This window comes from Myxocyprinus asiaticus, chromosome 41 (assembly GCF_019703515.2).
Source record: "Myxocyprinus asiaticus isolate MX2 ecotype Aquarium Trade chromosome 41, UBuf_Myxa_2, whole genome shotgun sequence".
Lineage (NCBI taxonomy): Eukaryota > Metazoa > Chordata > Actinopteri > Cypriniformes > Catostomidae > Myxocyprinus > Myxocyprinus asiaticus.
In genome coordinates this window covers 13,860,220-13,879,776 of record NC_059384.1, presented here as the reverse complement: position 1 = coordinate 13,879,776, position 19,557 = coordinate 13,860,220, and the positions used below count along the sequence as shown (strand labels likewise).

The 19,557-nt window shown below is 37.5% G+C and overlaps 1 protein-coding gene across 6 annotated transcripts in view; it reads right to left on the bottom strand.

Annotated features, from left to right (window-relative positions):
- Positions 1-1,232: 1,232 nt before the first annotated feature.
- LOC127432121 (ribosomal protein S6 kinase alpha-3) overlaps positions 1,233-19,557 on the bottom strand; it is a 59,464-nt gene continuing 41,139 nt past the window's right edge. For all 6 annotated transcript variants that reach the window (XM_051682932.1, XM_051682936.1, XM_051682934.1 and 3 more), the window contains 18 exons: positions 15,993-16,073; positions 15,791-15,870; positions 14,618-14,724; positions 14,274-14,311; positions 12,991-13,133; positions 12,803-12,873; positions 10,897-10,985; positions 10,745-10,809; positions 8,496-8,598; positions 8,162-8,286; positions 7,894-8,019; positions 6,347-6,436; positions 5,646-5,804; positions 5,199-5,360; positions 5,026-5,102; positions 4,820-4,937; positions 3,846-3,986; positions 1,233-2,927 (listed from right to left, as the gene is read on the bottom strand). In XM_051682932.1, the coding sequence (XP_051538892.1) occupies positions 2,805-2,927; positions 3,846-3,986; positions 4,820-4,937; positions 5,026-5,102; positions 5,199-5,360; positions 5,646-5,804; positions 6,347-6,436; positions 7,894-8,019; positions 8,162-8,286; positions 8,496-8,598; positions 10,745-10,809; positions 10,897-10,985; positions 12,803-12,873; positions 12,991-13,133; positions 14,274-14,311; positions 14,618-14,724; positions 15,791-15,870; positions 15,993-16,073 (1,898 nt within the window). In that variant the 3' untranslated portion in view covers positions 1,233-2,804. The remainder of the gene's footprint in view (positions 2,928-3,845; positions 3,987-4,819; positions 4,938-5,025; positions 5,103-5,198; positions 5,361-5,645; positions 5,805-6,346; positions 6,437-7,893; positions 8,020-8,161; positions 8,287-8,495; positions 8,599-10,744; positions 10,810-10,896; positions 10,986-12,802; positions 12,874-12,990; positions 13,134-14,273; positions 14,312-14,617; positions 14,725-15,790; positions 15,871-15,992; positions 16,074-19,557) is intronic.

Here is a 19,557-nt window from a genome sequence, read left to right as displayed (position 1 = left end):
TGACAGCAGAGCTGCCACATGTAGGAGTCATGTGGGCCGGGAATCAAACCGCTAACCCTGCAATTAGCGGACAACCTGCTCTACCACCTGTCTACAAATGTTAGCGGAATTTCATACATTCATTAAATTACCAGGGGACGAGTTAGTTTTAGTTCTGAGAGAAGTCAAATAATATCATTTATTTGCAGATGCCGCTTGGTTTTATATCTTTTCTAATGCAATTAAATTCATATATTTTAAGTGTGATTGAAGTGTCCAAATACTTTATGGGGCCACTGAGTATTTCTTTCTTTAAATGTACATGCATAGTTTTTTTTTCTCTCTCACATTTGTTATTTTTAGGCCATTGCCTCATTAGAGAGAGAGAGAGAGAAAAAAATTTCTTTACCTGAGGAAAATGAGCACTTGATTAGTCAAGTTATTGGTTAAACCCAAGGGTGCAATGCCATTTCACAGCTACACTGTTGAGCAAATTGCATGTTAAGTAGACTTCTGTATTCAAGACAGAACACAAAGATAAATTGTACATACCTTTGTCTTTTTGTTTTATCAATAGCACTTTACAATAAGGTTTCAATCGTTAACATTAGTTAATGCATTAGATGTTGTTAATGCTTGTTAATAAAAATACAATTGCTCATTGTTACTTCATAGTGCAATAACTGTTAACATATACAACTTTTCATTTAAAACATGTATTGTATTACTATTTCTTGAAATTAACATTAAGCAAGATTAATAAATGATATGAAAGTATTGTTCATTGTTAGTTCATGTTAACTAATGTTAATAAATGTAACCTTATTGTAAAGTGTTACCGCTGAATCAAGGTAGAAAATATAAACATAGACCTCTGTTTTGGTATTCATATTAATGTTTAGCTGCAAAGACATTCTAAAATCATTTTATATGTATTTTGAGTGCACAGGTGCTGGTGGTGACTTGATTGTATCCCAGATGTGGGTGTTAAATGCAAGAATGGAGGTTAAAGGGACTCAGGAAGGGTTAAAAAATAAAAGGGATTGGTGATGCCAACCCAAAAGTAGTCATTTCAGATGTGGAGCAAGTTAAATTGACATTTTGTTACATTTTACACATACTGCACAAATGAATCATGCATAAAAAGATCAGGAATGTGTATAAAGGAGGGTTAACTGGCTGATTTTTACTCTTTGTTGACTTTACACTAAAACACTGCAAATAAAATTCATAATCATATTAAAGTGTTTTTGTAAAAATTGCAACTTTATTTTCTACACGTACAAAATGAACAGGATAGCAGCTTGCTTACATGGATAGCAAAATTTTTCCAGCAATCTTCCAAGACAGGAAAAATAAAACTGAGATTAAATGAAAATGTACAACAAATTTAAACTTGCTCAGAAGAAAGAAGAAGAAGAAAAAAAAACCTTCAAGGAATTAGAAGTGGTTAAAAATGAAGGGGAAATCCTCAATCATGCTCATAAACATCCACTTCCACAAAGCTACAAGCTAATATCACATCTTGCCCATGCACATTTATAAAAATATGTCAAGGCTGTGAGTAGTCACTCCATAAAGTCACTACATATATCTCTGAGCAATAATTTCCTACATACAACAAATACACAGGTCATCAGGTTTTTAGGTGAGGCGATACAGCTGTGTACATTTTCCTTTCCAGCTTATTTATGTATTGTATTTCACCTGAGTTCTCTATTTGATATTCTGTGCTACTTACATGTTGGCTTCCACTGCAATATTGTGCTTTGGACCTCTTTCACATTGTTGTCCTGTAAAAAGAATACATTAAAGGGATAGTTCACCCAAAAATTACAAATTATTTACTCAACCTCATGTTATTCTCTGTGACTTTCTTCCATGGAAGACAAAAAGGAGATGTTAGGCAGAAAGTTAGCCTTAGTTACCATCCACTTTCATTGCTTTTTTTTTTTTTTTTTCTCTCCATACAATGAAAGTGAATGGTGACTGAGGATGTAATTCTGCCTAAAATCTCCTTTCATGTTCCACAGAAGACATTAAGAACATGAAGGTGAGTAAATGACAGAATTTTCATTTTTGGGTGAACCATCCCTTTAAGCTAACACTAGCAGCTGTCTTACAACCATTCAGACAAAAGTGAATTGTCTTTCAGTGTTATTGGGTCTGCTAAGAGGGTTTCCTCCCAGTTTGTTCAAGGATTAATAGGAAAATAAATTTTGCTGGGGAAAACCATAGCAATTATAATTTGGTGGGACATCAGTGGCTTTCCTGATTTGAGAAAGGGGACAAGTGCAACAGATTTAAGTTAGAACAGAATACAATTTAATTTGAATATTCAGTGTTGATTCCAAAGCTCAGAACTTTTCCCACATACAACACCTCCATACAACTGGAGCTTTTCCCAACTGTGTGCAGCACACGTCGGTGCCTATAACTGTTGGAATTTGTTACAATATCACAAGTTCCCTCTGTAAAATCCCCATCCTCCCTGAATACATTACATTCTTAGCTTAATATAATGGCTGAGATACAGCATGTTTATATTAATGTATAATACTGTACTCAAGTGTTTGCTCTTCAGATGAAGTCCACAGAACTGTCCTGATGCTTCAGCAGTTTGTGATTGGAGGCAGCAATTATTGGACAGGCGAAACATTTTTGTTGGCCCTTGTTTTAACCACAGAAGGAAGATTTTGATTGTCCACCAGGGGTCCTCTGAATCTACGCTTGGCTCCAAGGCCTTGACGCAAGGTGGGCAGCAAGCAAGCCGAGTTTAGGCTGTGCTCAAACCAAGCTAGAGGTTGGAGGTGGTAGGTATGTGCTCATAGAGCAGTGGAGGTCAGTTTTTTCACCCCTCTGCGCTGAGCGAGAATAGAACAGCCCACGGGCTCCAGCACTGGAGGAACATTCCTATTCAAGGCAGAGTAGGTAGCAGCCATCGCCCCCTACAGGAGAAAAGATTTAACACAAACCTTGCTGAACTGAATTTACCATGCAATATTTAGATGAACCAGTAAAAAAAAAAAAAAAAAATTCTAAAGAATTAAATAATTATATATAAAGAACAACAGGGGTATACATAGGCTGCACTGAGAGTATATTATGTTTTGTTCAATATGTCTGGTTGTGCAGTATAAAAATTACTTTGTTGGTTCAGTTTATACAATGTTTAGTATTATTTTTTAATACAGTAACTTTTTTGTTTGTGTAATTTGGATTTACAGTGACCCCTAGCGTCGTGGATGCAGAAGTACATCAATAATTTTCAGTTATCATTGCCATTGTAAAAATTCACTATTCACAGTCAGCCATGACTGTTTAATCAATGAGTGAAAGTGTCCAATAATAGGGTGGCTGATATGACTGGGGTCCTCATCTCTTGTGAGGGGTAATGATTTTATGCATATGTATCAAAATGACAATTCATTTCTTTTGGAGTAAAACGTTTTAATGAGGAAAAAATTACTGAGTGCACCTTTAATTAATGTATTTTACAGTATATTCAATTTTACTTTCCATAATGTGGTTGATGTGAGTTAATAGTGATGACAAAAAAAAAATTGAATTAAGAGATTTTCTTCAGGATGGCAGATAGTGATGTGATTTTTTGATTGATAAATGTTTTGGTGATGTCTGTTTTTACTCGTTATGTACCTTTTTAATTTACTGATTCACTCATCTATATCTATTTACTTATTTATGTATGCATGTATGTAAATAGGTATGTACTGTACGTGCTATTGAATTAAGACATGTTGTAAACCTTGTTGGGGGAAATAAAAAAAACAAAACAACAACAACAATGCCATTTCAGGGGCATGGTAAAATATTAAGGGGAAAAGAGTGTGTGGAAAGCACCAAACCTTAACCAGATGGGGGGCATCATGTCTGTTCAGCTGGTATTTGGGGAGCTGGTCTTTGTGAACGATCCAGGGATGCCTTAACACTTGGGCAGCCGTTAGTCTCTGATGGGGGTCTACATGCAACATCTTTGAAACCAAGTCCTGTACAAAACAATAAACTGGTGTATGATGTCATAATTTATGTTATACATCTATCTCCAGTGTCAATCATTTGTAGATGGTGGCCCTTTAAGGAGGTTTGTCCTGAAGGATGTGTAGGAGTCGGGGTTCCCACATTTTCTGAGCAGTGAATTTGCAAGACCTTTCCAGTTGTTCATGATTACATGATATGAATCTCTCTAAAAATTAAGATTTTACTTATTTCCATCACTTTCCCATTTCTTTAATATTCCCTGTTATTTCCAGGTTTTCCATGGTAACTCTGAAGAGTGTACATTGACTTAACAATTTATTAGGGACACTATGGTCCTAATAAAGTGAAGCCCATCTGTTGTAGCCCATCCACCTCAAGTTTCGGCATGTTGTGCATTCTGAGATGTTAGTCTGCTCACTACAATTCTACACAGCGGTTATCTGAGTTACCGCAGCCTTTCTGTCAGCTCGAACCAGTCTGGCCATTCTCCATTGACCTCTCTCATCAACAAGACGTTTCTGTCCGAAGAACAGCCGCTCACTGGATGTTTTTTTGTTTTTTGGCACCATTCTGATTGAACTCTAGAGACTGTTGTGTGTGAAAATCCCAGGAGATCAGCAGTTACAGAAATACCCATCTGTCAGAAATTCTCAATTCTGATGGTTGACGTGAACAATAACTGAAGCTCCTGACCTGCATCTGCCTGATTTTATGCACTGTACTGCTGCCACATGATTGGCTGATTAGATAATCGCATGAAAGTAGGTGTACAGGTGTTTTTTAATAAAGTGCTCAATGAGTGTATATTTCAGGTGCTTCTCTCATGTAGTACCACACCAACCTTGGCCTCAGATGAAACCGAATTCCAGTATCCACCTGTAAGAGAAAACTTCCCACTGCCGATTCGAGCCAGAATCTCTTCAGGCGTGTCCTCTGGGCCATTAGCAAATGGAGTAAATCTAAAAAAAAAAATGCTCAGTGTCAGTTGAACAAGAACACCTTTAAAAAAGTATAGTGCAACTTTCTTGATTGCCGTAGTTCACTTACCCAGTTAACATTGTGTACAGAAGGACACCTAGACTCCAGATGTCACATGCAGCATCATAACCCTGTTTCTTCAGCACCTGGGGAATGAAAAGAGACTTGCTATGATCAAAAATACCAAAATTAATTGTAAAGACCATTGTGCCACAATACACATGCAAAACAGCTAAATGTACCTCTGGGGCCACAAAGTTAACAGTATAACAGGGTGTCATCAGCAGACCGTTTTCTGCTCTCAACTGCTTGGCGAAGCCAAAGTCACAAATCCGGATGGACTCAGGATTCCCAGATTCATCAACATAAAGGATGTTACTGGGCTTCAGATCCCTGTGAACCACCTGGGTATGAGAGGAAAATCCATGAGCCAGCCAAATGTTTTATCTTAAAGGGACAGTTCACTCAAAATTTTTAATTATGTCATCATTTATTATGGAATTCTGTGGAACAGAAAATAAGATTTTAGGCAGAATGACAGCCTCAGTAACCATTCACTTTTACTGTATTGTACAGGAATAAAAGTGCAAAGAAAGCGAATGGCTAATGAGACCAACATGCTGCCTAACATCATCTTTTGTGCTCCATGAAAAGAAAGAATTCATACGGACTCTACATAGACTACAGACCCCTTGAGCATGCAGGTACTCCACAGTCTTTGAGATGGTGTACAACACAGCACTGGCCTCCCTTTCTGAGAAGAACTTCTGTCTGAGGATCTTATCCAGCAGCTCTCCACCCTTCAGCAGCTCTGTCACCAGATACACTGAGCGCCCATCATCATATACCTGCAGATGGTGCCACAGTAATAGATAAATAAATATTAAAGATAATCATAGATAATCAGTTGAAATATTCCATGAATAACATCATTTTCATTAATGTTATAGAAATAAATTCTGCAATACATGATGACAATGTGATAATATACAGATGTTTATATTTGCGACAAAGTGCATTTTGTGTTTGAACCCGATCAATGAAACGGATGCTTTCCTTTGAGTCAATCACTTCTAATGTATGGAAACATACTGTAATGCTAATACATTGCTAAAAGAATATGAATGATGGATATCCTGTTTAGAGTAATTATCAAGAGAGACAATAAGAGCAGGAACTCATTACGTCATTCCCTCAATCCAACAACGGAAGTTTTGGCAGAATCGATATAGGTAAACACATCAATGCCGTTTGAACAGAACAAGACATTACCTTAATAGAACTGTTTAACCAGTAAGACATTGCTCAAAGTCTGCCAACGCATTGTGTTGTCTCATCCTTATACTAGATTAAAATGAAACTGACGGTGTCCTTGTTTATAAACACTCACGTCTTTCAGGGTGATTATATTTGGATGTTGTCCATAGCGTAACAGAATTTCCACCTCCTCCGTTGGATCCCTTTTAGCTTTATTGATTATCTAGACAACAAATACATACAGATGCATCACAGTGTCCAGGAAACTGACGGTTCAAGAAGGCAGTAAATAAATGCAAAAAAGTCTTAGATAATGCAAGACAGGCCAAACCACACAAACAAAAAAAGAAGATTCTGGACAAAACACGTAAAAACCCTTAAACGCATACCTCGGGTCTTTAGTGACCCCATTCCAACCCCTGTACCTCATCCAAGTTTTGGAGTTGTGCCCACACCTCTTTAGTATTCTCAATATTTCTCTTATAAATAATGTAACACACACACACAAAAAAAAGCCAAAATAGATTTTTTTGTTTTTATTTTTTTTATAATGGTTAAGTACCAAAAGTGTATAGGGTCATTAGAGACCCTAAGTATGTAAAAGTGTCATTTTTTTCCTTCCATAAATTATATATTTATGATTATTTCATACCTATACAAGTTTACTATCACATGATAGCCATTTCTTTGTTTATTACAAGAGAAATGAGTAATATATTCATACAAATAAACACTATATCACATTGATTTTCTGTGAAGAAATGAGTTAACAACAATTGTGAATTATCAGTATTCCATATGTGTGTACACATACATATTATACATGCTATTTCTTACTCAAGGTGGCACAGTGATTGACTTGATTTACATTTAACATTGCTATTTGATGAAAAAACAACAATGGAAGTAAACTATAGCAAGTACAACACATGAACAGTATGACATGACTGAAATTATGTAAGCTGTGCATCTATTTAGACTTAATAAGTGCCTGAGAAATATATTAAAAATAAAACATCAAATTATATTTAATTCTATTATTTTCTAATTGTCTTGAAAATATTTTGAACATTTTACACTATCTGGGCATTTTGTAGATCCATTTGTGATAGTACGTGCCAGGTCACATGTAAGATGTTTGGTAAAATTCTAATGCATTTAAGGAGTAAAAAGTAATTTAGTCTCATTATACAGTATAAACAAGATGCTTATATTTCTAATATATTGTATGCTTTTTGCCTTTATTACAGACAGGATACAGTATGTTCCCTTACACTAAGTTTGAGCAATAGTAGTAGTAATGCTTTTCTTTACTTTATGTTCTTCAGGACCATTCAGATCAAACACATTCTTGTGCTAAAAAAAGCTAGATGCAGCGCAAATGAATAGAACCGAATGCAGGTGTCTCGAGACTTGAAGATCTTTAACTTGACACAGCATTTCAAAACGTGGCGCTCTTGTATCAGATGCTAAAAAAGCAGCAAGACATGCTGCAACAGTCAAAAACATCCGTCTAGCATGTGTTTACATTGAAAAACAATGCAGGAGGATGCCAAAATGTTTTCGGTGGGAACGGCCCCTTAGTCTTTTTGAAGTCAGTTGCTGGCTGCATTATCTGCAGAGATCTGTCTCAATGAAAAACAGCCAGCCACTGTGTCAGTTTAATGTGACTATCCTCACCTTTACTGCATACTCCATGCCTGTGCTTTTCTGTATGCAGCGTTTGCAGATGGAATACGAGCCAACTCCGATATCCTCCTTCACCTCGTATGCGTCACTGAACTGAGACACATTTCTGTGGAGCTGCTATAGAGTGGAAATAACCAGATGTAATGCTGACATAAAACCTGACTCATAGCCAGACCTTAAATCACAGGTATTACAGCATACACAGTGTGGAAAAAGCCTTAATCTGCAGTTTAAATGCATTACCAGTGAGTGTGTATACCTGAACTATAGAGCTCATACTGTTGCTCTGGATGGGTTGAGACTCCTCTTCTGAGGTTATGGCCACAAAACTAAAACCTCTGAAGAGTTGATTGGCATTGGCACTAGGGGGTACACCTGGTGAGTCTGACAAATACACACACAGCATTTTGATCTTATCATTAAATACGCCATCAAATCATCCAACACAGATTTAAAAAGGTCTATGAGCATTCAATTACATTGGATTTTGGGTATCGTGTATTTGTCTGAAAGGGGATTACAGAATCGTACAGTTTACCAGTAGCAGATCAAGGATCAGACACAGAAGGTTAAAGTTGGTTAAGCTGATGTACCTTTGGGAGTTTTTGCTGTGAATTCTGGATCAAAGTAGAATGTGTCGTCTGGTCTACTAGAGGCTGGTTTGAAGGGCGGGTACATCTCTCTTCTAAATAATTTCTTGTGGCAAAAGCATGAAATACACACGTTAAAACAAATATGCAATGGTGGAACTCAAACAGACCCCATGAAATGGCTTGATCCTTTCCTTTTGAAACAGGAAGTTGGGACAAGACATATTGGAGTGCTCGATTTTTTATATAGCCAATGGCCCACAGTTTACGCCATGAACCATGATATGCTATTTGCAGTTGTTAGTCGAAGGTGCCAGATGACTCATCAATATTTTTGGTGCATTTTTTAGGAAGAGAAAGACTGTACATTTTATGCGTATTTCTAATAAGTTATTTTTGCCAACTTTTAGGAGTACACAAGCATTTAGATCTCAAATGCCTCAAAGCTAACAAACATGGACTAAAAGCCACAAAAGCCCCTTTGCTTTTGATTTCAGGGAGTCTTTAAAACATATATATATATATATATATATATATATATATATATATATATATATATATATATATATACACACAGTTGTGCTCAAAAGTTTGCATACCCTGGCAGAAATTGTGAAATTTTGGCATTGATTTTTAAAATATGACTGATCATGCAAAAAAAATGTCTTTTATTTAAGGATAGTGATCATATGAAGCCATTAATCATCACATAGTTGTCTGGCTCCTTTTTAAATCATAATGATAACAGAAATCACCCAAATGGCCCTGATCAAAAGTTTACATACCCTTGAATGTTTGGCCTTGTTACAGACACACAAGGTGACACACATAGGTTTAAATGATAATTAAAGGTTAATTTCCCACACCTGTGGCTTTTTAAATTGCAATTAGTGTCTGTGTATAAATAGTCAATGAGTTTGTTAGCTCTCACGTGGATGCACTGAGCAGGCTAGATACTGAGCCATGGGGAGCAGAAAAGAACTGTCAAAAGACAAGCATAACAAGGTAATGGAACTATATAAAGATGAAAAAGGATATAAAAAGATATCCAAAGCCTTGAAAATGCCAGTCAGTACTGTTCAATCACTTATTAAGAAGTGGAAAATTCGGAGATCTCTTGATACCAAGCCAAGGTCAGGTAGACCAAGAAAAATTTCAGCCACAACTGCCAGAAGAATTGTTTGGGATACAAAGAAAAACCCACAGGTAACCTCAGGAGAAATACAGGCTGCTCTGGAAAAAGATGATGTGGTTGTTTCAAGGAGCACAATACGACGATACTTGAACAAAAATGAGCTGCATGGTCGAGTTGTCAGAAAGAAGCCTTTACTGTGCCAATGCCACAAATGACAACACCTTGACATGCCTCTCAGCTTCTGGCACACTGCAATTTGGAGTGACGAGACCAAAATAGAGCTTTATGGTCACAACCATAAGCACTATGTTTGGAGAGGGGTCAACAAGCCTATAGTGAAAAGAATACCATCCCCACTGTGAAGCATGGTGGTGGCTCACTGATGTTTTGGGGGCGTGTGAGCTCTAAAGGCATGGGGAATCTTGTGAAAATTGTTGGCAAGATGAATGCAGCATGTTTTCAGAAAATACTGGCAGACAATTTGCATTCTTCTGCACGAAAGCTGCGCATGGGACGCTCTTGGACTTTCCAGCACGACAATGACCCTAAGCACAAGGCCAAGTTGACCCTCCAGTGGTTACAGCAGAAAAAGGTGAAGGTTCTGGAGTGGCCATCACAGTCTCCTGACCTTAATATCATCGAGCCACTCTGGGGAGATCTCAAACGTGTGGTTCATGCAAGACGACCAAAGACTTTGCATGACCTGGAGGCATTTTGCCAAAACGAATGGGCAGCTATACAACCTGCAAGAATTTGGGGCCTCATAGACAACTATTACAAAAGACTGTACGCTGTCATTGATGCTAAAGGGGACAATACACAGTATTAAGAACTAAGGGTATGAAGACTTTTGAACAGGGGTCATTTCATTTTTTTCTTTGTTGCCATGTTTTGTTTTATGATTGTGCAATTCTGTTATAACCTACAGTTGAATATGAATCCCATAAGAAATAAAAGAAATGTGTTTTGCCTGCTCACTCATGTTTTCTTTAAAAATGGTACATATATTACCAATTCTCCAAGGGTATGCAAACTTTTGAGCAAAACTGTATATTATATTATATTATATTATATTAATTCATACAGTATATTAACTTTTTCATGCAAACATACTTACATTCCAGTCAATGTTAGCATAAAACTGGTGTCTCTTTATCTCTTCGACCCCATCTGGACCAGCACCTGCAGACATCCATAGTCAAACATTAAGGACACAAGTTAAAACAACCAAACATAATTCAATACACAGAAATCAAGTCTGCTGCTTACCTAATCTATTGGAAGGGTTTCGTTTGAAAAGGCTTCTGAGGAGACTCTGAGCTTCTGAGCTCAGAAACTGAGGCATTCCAAGCTTGGCCCTACAACAGTAGAGGTAAGGAATTAAGCCAGATGTCATTCACACCCTCAGACAGCATACTCACAGATTATTGACGTACATCTGACACATATTGGAACTGAAATGGCTAGCTCCAATTAGATTAGCTGGTTTCTACACAATTTCCAGGAGTCGGGGTGCACGGGTTTTTATCAGTCTGCCAGAAAACAAAGTTGTGTTTAAAGATTCTACAGATTGCTACAATGAACACTTCTGAGGAAGATCTAGTTGCTGGATTTGCCAAAATTATCATCTGAATCTTTGAAAGACATTCAAGAGTTTTAACGGCAAGTAAACGTGATATTCGAGAGCACACCTATAAATTCCAAAACATATAATATTCCACTTCATTTTCAAATTTGCCAGCCCTAAACGTCAAGTAAAATGTGGCCAGTTCATCCAGTTAATTTTATTTTATATTGGCAAAAAGGTTGCTTTTTGTTATAAGTGGGCAGTTTTTGACCAGTTTAAGCTGCAAAGTGGACCATACTGTATTCTGAAGGTCATAAATCTAGATATGTGTCAGAGCTATGGCACATAAGGTAGCACATTTGCTCATGACATACAGTACTGTGCAACATTTTTAGGCACTTCTGAAAAATGTTGCATATTGAGGATGTCTTCAAAAATAATGCCATAAATAAATAATTAACGTCACACAAAGTCCAGTTAATCAACATTTGGTGGGACCACCTTTGTCTTCAAAACAGCACCAATTCTCCTAGGTACATCTGGACACGGTTTTTCTTGGTTACTGGCAGATTGGATGTTCCAAGCTTCTTGGAGAATTCGCCACAGTTCTTTTATTTATTTAGGCTGTTATCAATTGCTTCTGTCTCTTCATGTAATCCCAGACTGATTCAATGTTCAGTGGCGGGCTCTATGGGGGGCATGCCATCTGATGCAGGGCTCCCTGTTCTTCTATTCTATTCTACTCGCAAAATGTATGTTTGGGAGTCTAAAATTTATATTTCCTATTGACACACTAAAGCTGAAGATATAAATAACCATCTTAAGACAAATATTTTTGTGAAACATCTTATGTGCCTAAGACTTTTGCACAGTAATGTATATAAGAGCTACTGGCTAGCAGAAACCCTGGTTCGATTCCAACCTAGGCCATGTCCTGAACCCGTTCCCCCTCTCTCTCTGCCAGTTTCCTATCTGCCCCCCAAATAAAGCCCCAAAAAATTAATTAAAAAATCTGGACATGTAGATAAGTGTAGACGTCAGATAATATAGACAAGAGGGCAAAGACAAAATCCGTCACTCCTCTACACTGATGTCATTTCTAGAGCTAATACATTGTGTATTTATATCAGTGGCTGAAGCCCGGTACTTATCATTCTCTCCAGAAGCCTCGAATGAACTGTAATCGACAATTACAGTGTTCAAACCCTCATCTCGCCTGCACTCTGCAGTCGCTCCACTAAAACCATATTACTGCAGCTTATCAAAGCCGTCAAACTCAACGCAGTCCTTTGATTATAATCATCCACCACAGTAGAAAGCTAGTGTAGCACGTCTGGGTTTTATTCACCGCTCAGCAGGCCATTTTATGAAGTGAAGTGTGCTTTGTGTGGTTTTGTGTTTACTGATGGTTTAGTGGTTAGTCTTTAGGCTAAATAGCTCTGTCAGCTAAACCAAGGGTAAATTATCATCGCTAAAGCACTAAGCAGCCAGATGTTATGCAGACCAAATCCGCCAACTCTTCCCACTCACACTGGATGACTGTGTTTAGATTATAGAGTGAGGCGAGTATCCGCTGGGATGACGGAAGGATGAGACTGTCGCACTCACTTCAGAATCATGGTCATGGTTTCCTTACGGTCCTTGCCTTGGAAGGGCAGCGTTCCGGTTAGCATTTCAAACTGAGGATAGAAAACAAAACAGATCATTTGTCACATTTGTCTGATTCATTATGTTCATGGGAAATGTATGCATAATGATCAACAATGAATCAAAGACAGAAAGTGCCACTTCCTCACCATGAGTACACCATAAGACCACCAGTCAGCGCTGTAAGTGTGTCCTCTTCGGTTCACCACCTCTGGTGCCATATACTCTACCGTCCCGCAGAAAGAGTATGCTTTGTTTTCATGATCAATTGACTCCTTACTGAGTCCAAAATCTGTAGACACATAAATACACAATTTCAGAGTGGCAAAATCTCAATTAGTGATGCACTTGTTTTTGAAAACACTATCCATTTTAAATTATAACAGTTTTAATATGTTTTGAAGTGATAACATTATGTTCTTCTTTCAGTTGATTACATTGACTTTATATAATAAAATGTATGCTCCAACAATTTTTTCAATATGGTTTAAATAAAAAAGAAAATGTATAAACCAAAAAGAAAAGAGTGTAAAGGCCAAAATGTACTTCACGCAAGTATGCAAATGCAGACGCGAGCGCTTGGCCAACACGTGGTACCGTAGTACATACGTTACATGCGATCTTGCGTTGTTCTGGCAGTTACAAACCTCAGACCACAAGGGGGCAATAGATTTTTTAGGCATGACCACGAAACCGGTGCTGGATCCGAAACCAGGAAAATGCTGCATTCGGAGGCTTGCATTGCGTTATGAATTGAGCACTGACACATTTCACGATGCAACAACACGTGAAATCGAGCTTGTGTAGCAAGGTGCATTTGTGTTCACGTACTTGCATAGAGTATGTTTGGGCCTAAATTAAAATACACATTAAAGTACAAATTGGATATTTGTGTTAATGTATAATATGAATCATAATCTCAAGTATATTATGTCACAAATTGTGCAACTACGAAACACAAATGGAAACTTCCAAAATCGCACTTGGATTCTGACCACAATACGCTTCCAAAAACGTCGAGTTTGATGTGCAGTGATGTGTTTGATGTGTTTTGCAATGATGAGTTTGATGTGGTTGGTTGCGCTGGTTCTTCTGGATTTCTCTAGTGAATATAATCACACTGTAAACGCAAGCTCATTTCCATCAATATATCTTTAATCATCAAGTGCTTTTACACAAAATTCAGTTAAACCAGGATCATTTTGCGTGCATATTGCTTCTTCTCCTTGTTAAATTTGCTGTTAATGGTAAACGGACCTCTTTAAAGTACCGGTTTCTGTATGTGTGGTTTACATGGTCATAAACCTCTACAGAGGGAAGGCTAAATCTTCTGTCTGTCCTCCCATAAGGCTGCAGTCAAACAGCAGCAACACAAAATTCCCAAGGTGGCACAATGCTGATGCAGCCATTCCAGCAATCTGAAGTTACCTACCTGTCAGCTTTATGTGGCCGTCGTCATCCAGGAGAATGCTGAAATGACACAGATTCACAGCATCAGAAAGCCATTTAACAGAATAAGTGCACACTCAATGGTCTCCTTACTGTCTATCCCCATTCCCACCCTGAGACATGAGGACATATTTTTTTATGCCTCTGTTACTACAACAAACATTATTTGTATTGCCCTATTCTCTCTAGACATAAATGTGATTTATGGATGACCTTAAAGACTAGCAGCATGGATAGATGAAAGCAAGAGAGAATGAGGGTTTGAGTAATAGAGAGAGAAAAAGTAAAAGAACAAATAATAAAAAGTATGGAAAGTATGGAAAGTACTTCTCTGGTTTGAGGTCTCTGTAGATGATGCCCAGTCCATGCAGATGGTCCAGAGCCAAAGCCAGTTCAGCCAGATAAAACTTCACATCCTCCTCTGTGAACATCACCTGAAGAAGGAGAGCACAGTGTTACCTTACTTAGACTAAGCCATTTCCTCGTGGGGACCGTTGGCTTGGCCCCACAATGTAGATGATCTCAGGTTTTACTATCCTTGTGGGGACATTTGGTCCCCACAATGTAGCATAAACATGTACACACACACACACACACTCATGTTGGTGCAGCTATCATTATGAGGACACACCAAAGACATAATGATTTTTATACTGTACAAACTATAGATTCTATCCCCTAACCCTAACCCTACCCCTAAACCTAACACTCACAAAAAACGTTCTGCATTTTTACATTTTCAATAAAACATTGTTTAGTATGTTTTTTAAGTGATTTGAATTATGGGGACACTAGAAATGTCCTTGTAATTACCAGTTTGTAACCTAAAAAAAAAAGTCCTCGTAAACCACTTAAACCTGCCCACACACACACACACACACAAATACCCATGCTCTGGGTAGCATCAGCGTCACATGGCACTCTCACAATCCATTCACTGACTGTTTGATGCGTCTACAGCGCAACAGTCTGGTTCCGGAAGTAAAACGTTTTTTGAATGCTAATTTATAAACCTTGAAAGACCGATCTACTGTAAGATCCGAAGTTGTAACCAATGGTATATTCTTCTGTTGAAGTCATCAGTCTGCATTATTTAAACATAATTTTTTTTAAATTGCATTTAATAACAGAATTTGTGTGAATCGCGCCAAAGCGCACCAAAAGAGCCCAGCAGTGAAGCACTGCGAATGACAGTGTTGATAATTTCCTCATTAAAAACGTTAAGTATACAGTCTTGTACCTTTGTCTTTTTGTCTGACTTTTAAATATTTTTTTTTTGCTTCAAATCAAAGTTTGTAATTTTGTGATTTGGAGTTGGATGGTTTGTTTTGGTTCATTCAGAACTCTTTTATGATTTTGTTTATTTAGATTTTTTCCTTATGTAAAAAATTAATGGAAAAAATACTCAGTGGCTGGAATAATTTGCAAAGTGGACCAGACTTCATGCCGATAGTCAAAACTTGTGAGACTATGTATGGGGTGTTCATTCACTGTGTTTACCTCTTTTGACAGTCGAGTAAAAAGATCCCCGCCTCTTAAAAAGTCGAGAATAAGATAAAGCTTTCCTTCAGTCTGGAATGCTGCAATTACACAAGAAGAAAGAAATAGTGGAAGAGACAGAGAGGGATGACGTTTTATTCTTTTACAGAACATCTGGATGAGAGCTGTTCTTCATTATGATTGGCCAATGACCAGCACTCACCATAGTGTAGCTTAACAATAAAGGGATGATTAACCTCCACCAAGATGTCCCGCTCCATCTTAGTCCTGACCCGATCTCGTACTGAAAACACACACGTAAACAAGCTAAACAGCGCTGATATTTAGATAATTTCTATTCAGTTCACTAACAACACTTTATCTCCCCACTAACAAACGCTACACCCGCCAAGAAATCTGGCACAGCAGAATCACACAGATGGCGCCGGATGACTAATTAAATAAAGGAGAGAGCAAGAACATGCAGCGCAAGAAACACAAGAGAAGCTGAGAGCTGTGGGGGGAGGAGTGTAAGTTTACTCATGTGATGTGTTTATCATCTGGAGGTATTTTTTTTTTTTTTGTAGCTGAACATCTATTTATATTTTAAAACATCTACATCTGGGAATTAAATAACCAAAAGCAACTACTGTGGAAAGAGTGAATGCTTAGGAAGCCTTCTGTGTGATTTTGGGTCCTGCATGATAATGAGACTTCTGAACTGACTGCAATATCTCGCCTTGCACACCTGCAAAACTTCCTGTTGAGGGCAAAAAAAATTCATTTGCACTTTTGGTAACTATAGCTACAGCCAACTAACAATAAAAACAAGTGATGATGCAAATATTCAAGCACTCTTCCTCTTTTAATGCCTATGTTTCAAGGAGACAAAAATCTGCTTAATCATATCCAACATTTAAGACATACTTAATTTTTTTTTTTTATTAGAATTTATATATATATATATATATATATATATATATACACACACACACACACACACACACACACACACACACAACTGGTCAAAAGTTTTGAAACACTTGACTGAAATGTTTCTCATGATCTTAAAAATCTTCTGATCTGAAGGCGTATGCTTAAATGTTTGAAATTAGTTTTGTCACAAAAATATAATTGTGCCACCATATTAATTTATTTCATTATAAAAGTAAAATGTAATTTAAAAAAAACAGTTTCTGAAATTGATGACTTGGACCAAATAATAAAGAAAAGCAGCCAATAAGTGCCCAACATAGATGGGAACTCCTTCAATACTGTTTAAAAAGCATCCCAGGGTGATACCTCAAGAAGTTGGTTGAGAAAATGTCAAGAGCACATGTCTGCAAATTCTAGGCAAAGGGTGACTACTTTGAAGATGCTAAAATACAACACAGCTTTGATATTTTTTTTTGTTTAGTCACAACATAATTCCCATAGTTCCATTTATGTTATTTCATAGTTTTGATGACTTTACTATTATTCTGAAATGTGAAAAAATAAAGAATGAGTAATGTTTCAAAACTTTTGACCGGTAGTGTGTGTATATATATATATATAGTTGAAGTCAGAAGTTTACATACACTTAGGTTGAAGTCATTAAAACAAATTTTTAACCACTCCACAGATTTCATATTAGCAAACTATAGTTTTGGCAAGTCATTTAGGACATCTACTTTGTGCATGACACAAGTAATTTTTCCAACAATTGTTTACAGACAGATTGTTTCACTTTTAATTGACTATATCACAATTCCAGTGGGTCATAAGTTTACATACACTAAGTTAAATGTGCGTTTAAGCAGCTTGGAAAATTCCAGAAAATTATGTCAAGCCTTTAGGCAATTAGCCAATTAGCTTATAACAGGCTAATTGCCTAATTTGAGTAAATTGGAGGTGTACCTGTGGATTTATTTTAAGGCCTACCTTCAAACTCGGTGCCTCTTTGCTTGACATCATGGGAAAATCAAAAGAAATCAGCCAAGACCTCAGAAAAAATAATTGTGGACCTCCACAAGTCTGGTTCATCCTTGGGAGCAATTTCCAAATGCCTGAAGGTACCATGTTCATCTGTACAAACAATAGTACGCAAGTATAAACACCATGGCACCACACAGCCATCATACCGCTCAGGAAGGAGACGCATTCTGTCTTCTAAAGATGAACATAGTTTGATGCGAAGTGCAAATCAATCCCAGAACAACAGCAAAGGACCTTGTGAAGATGATGGAGGAAACAGGTAGACAAGTATCTATATCCACAGTAAAACAAGTCCTATATCGACATAACCTGAAAGGCTGCTCAGCAAGGAAGAAGCCACTGCTCTAAAACTACCATAAAAAGCCAGACTACAGTTTGCAAATGCACATGGGGACAAAGATCTTACTTTTTGTAGAAATGTCCTCTGGTCTGATGAAACAAAAATTTTACTGTTTGGTCATAATGACCATCATTATGTTTGGAGGAAAAAGGGTGAGGCTTGCAAGTTGAAGAACACCATCCCAACCGTGAAGCTTGGATGTAGCAGTATCATGTTGTGGGGGTGCTTTGCTGCAGGAGGGACTGGTGCACTACACAAAATAGATGGCATCATGAGGAAGGAAAATTATGTGGATATATTGAAGCAACATCTCAAGACATCAGCCAGGAAGTTAAAGCTCGGTCGCAAATGGGTCTTCCAAATGGACAATGACACCAAGCATACCTCCAAAGTTGCGGCAAAATTGCTTAAGGACAACAAAGTCAAGTTATTGGAGTGGCCATCACAAAGCCCTGACCTCATTCCGATTGAAAATTTGTGGGCAGAACTGAAAAAGCATGTGCGAGCAAGGAGGCCTACAAACCTGACTCAAATTATTGTGACATGCTTGTGGAAGGCTACCCAAAAAGTTTGACCAATGTTAAATAATTTAAAGGCAATGCTACCAAATACTAACAAAGTGTATGTAAACTTCTGACCAACTGGGAATGTGATGAAAGAAATAAAAGCTGAAAAAAAACAATTCTCTCTACTATTATTCTGAAATTTCACATTCTTAAAATAAATCAGTGATCCTAACTGACCTAAGACAGGGAATGTTTTCTACGATTAAATGTCAGGAATTGTGAAAAACTGAGTTTAAATGTATTTAGCTAAGGTGTATGTAAACTTCTGACTTCAACTGTATATATATAAGGGGTCTTAAGGGGGTACTTAAAGGGGTCATGAAATAAAGAATCACATTTTCCTTGATATTTACACATGTAAAAGGTAACTGTACTATAAAAACATACTGTAAATTTCAGAACTCAAAACTTCCTCTTCAGTCTAAAAAGAGCATTTATAGTTGCCACCCTGCTGAAACATCTCGTTTTGAAATCTGTCTGTTCATGACATCATGAAAGATTGCTCATTTGTATTTACACATCCCACAACATGCGTCATCGCACCCTTGGCCCCGCCCAATGGCACACAATTCAAGTCAAGAGAGCAGGCCTTGTGTGGCTAACTATTCCAAACATAACACCTAAGGGGACTATTTGGACTATTTGGGATTATTTTTGAATATATTCATGCACTAGACAGACATCTTTGACCGCTTGATACATATCTCATGCCGCTTTTAAAAGACGCGGTGTCAAGTTACAACTCTGAAAGAGAGAAGCAATTCTCTCTCATTCAGCTGTTGCCTCTTGTTTATTTGAGCAAAAATGCATCATGGACGTGTTTTTTCGCACATCTGCACTATTTTTAATTGTTGGTGTATGTAAACATAGGACATCTTTGACGATGGATGTCTTCTACCATTTCT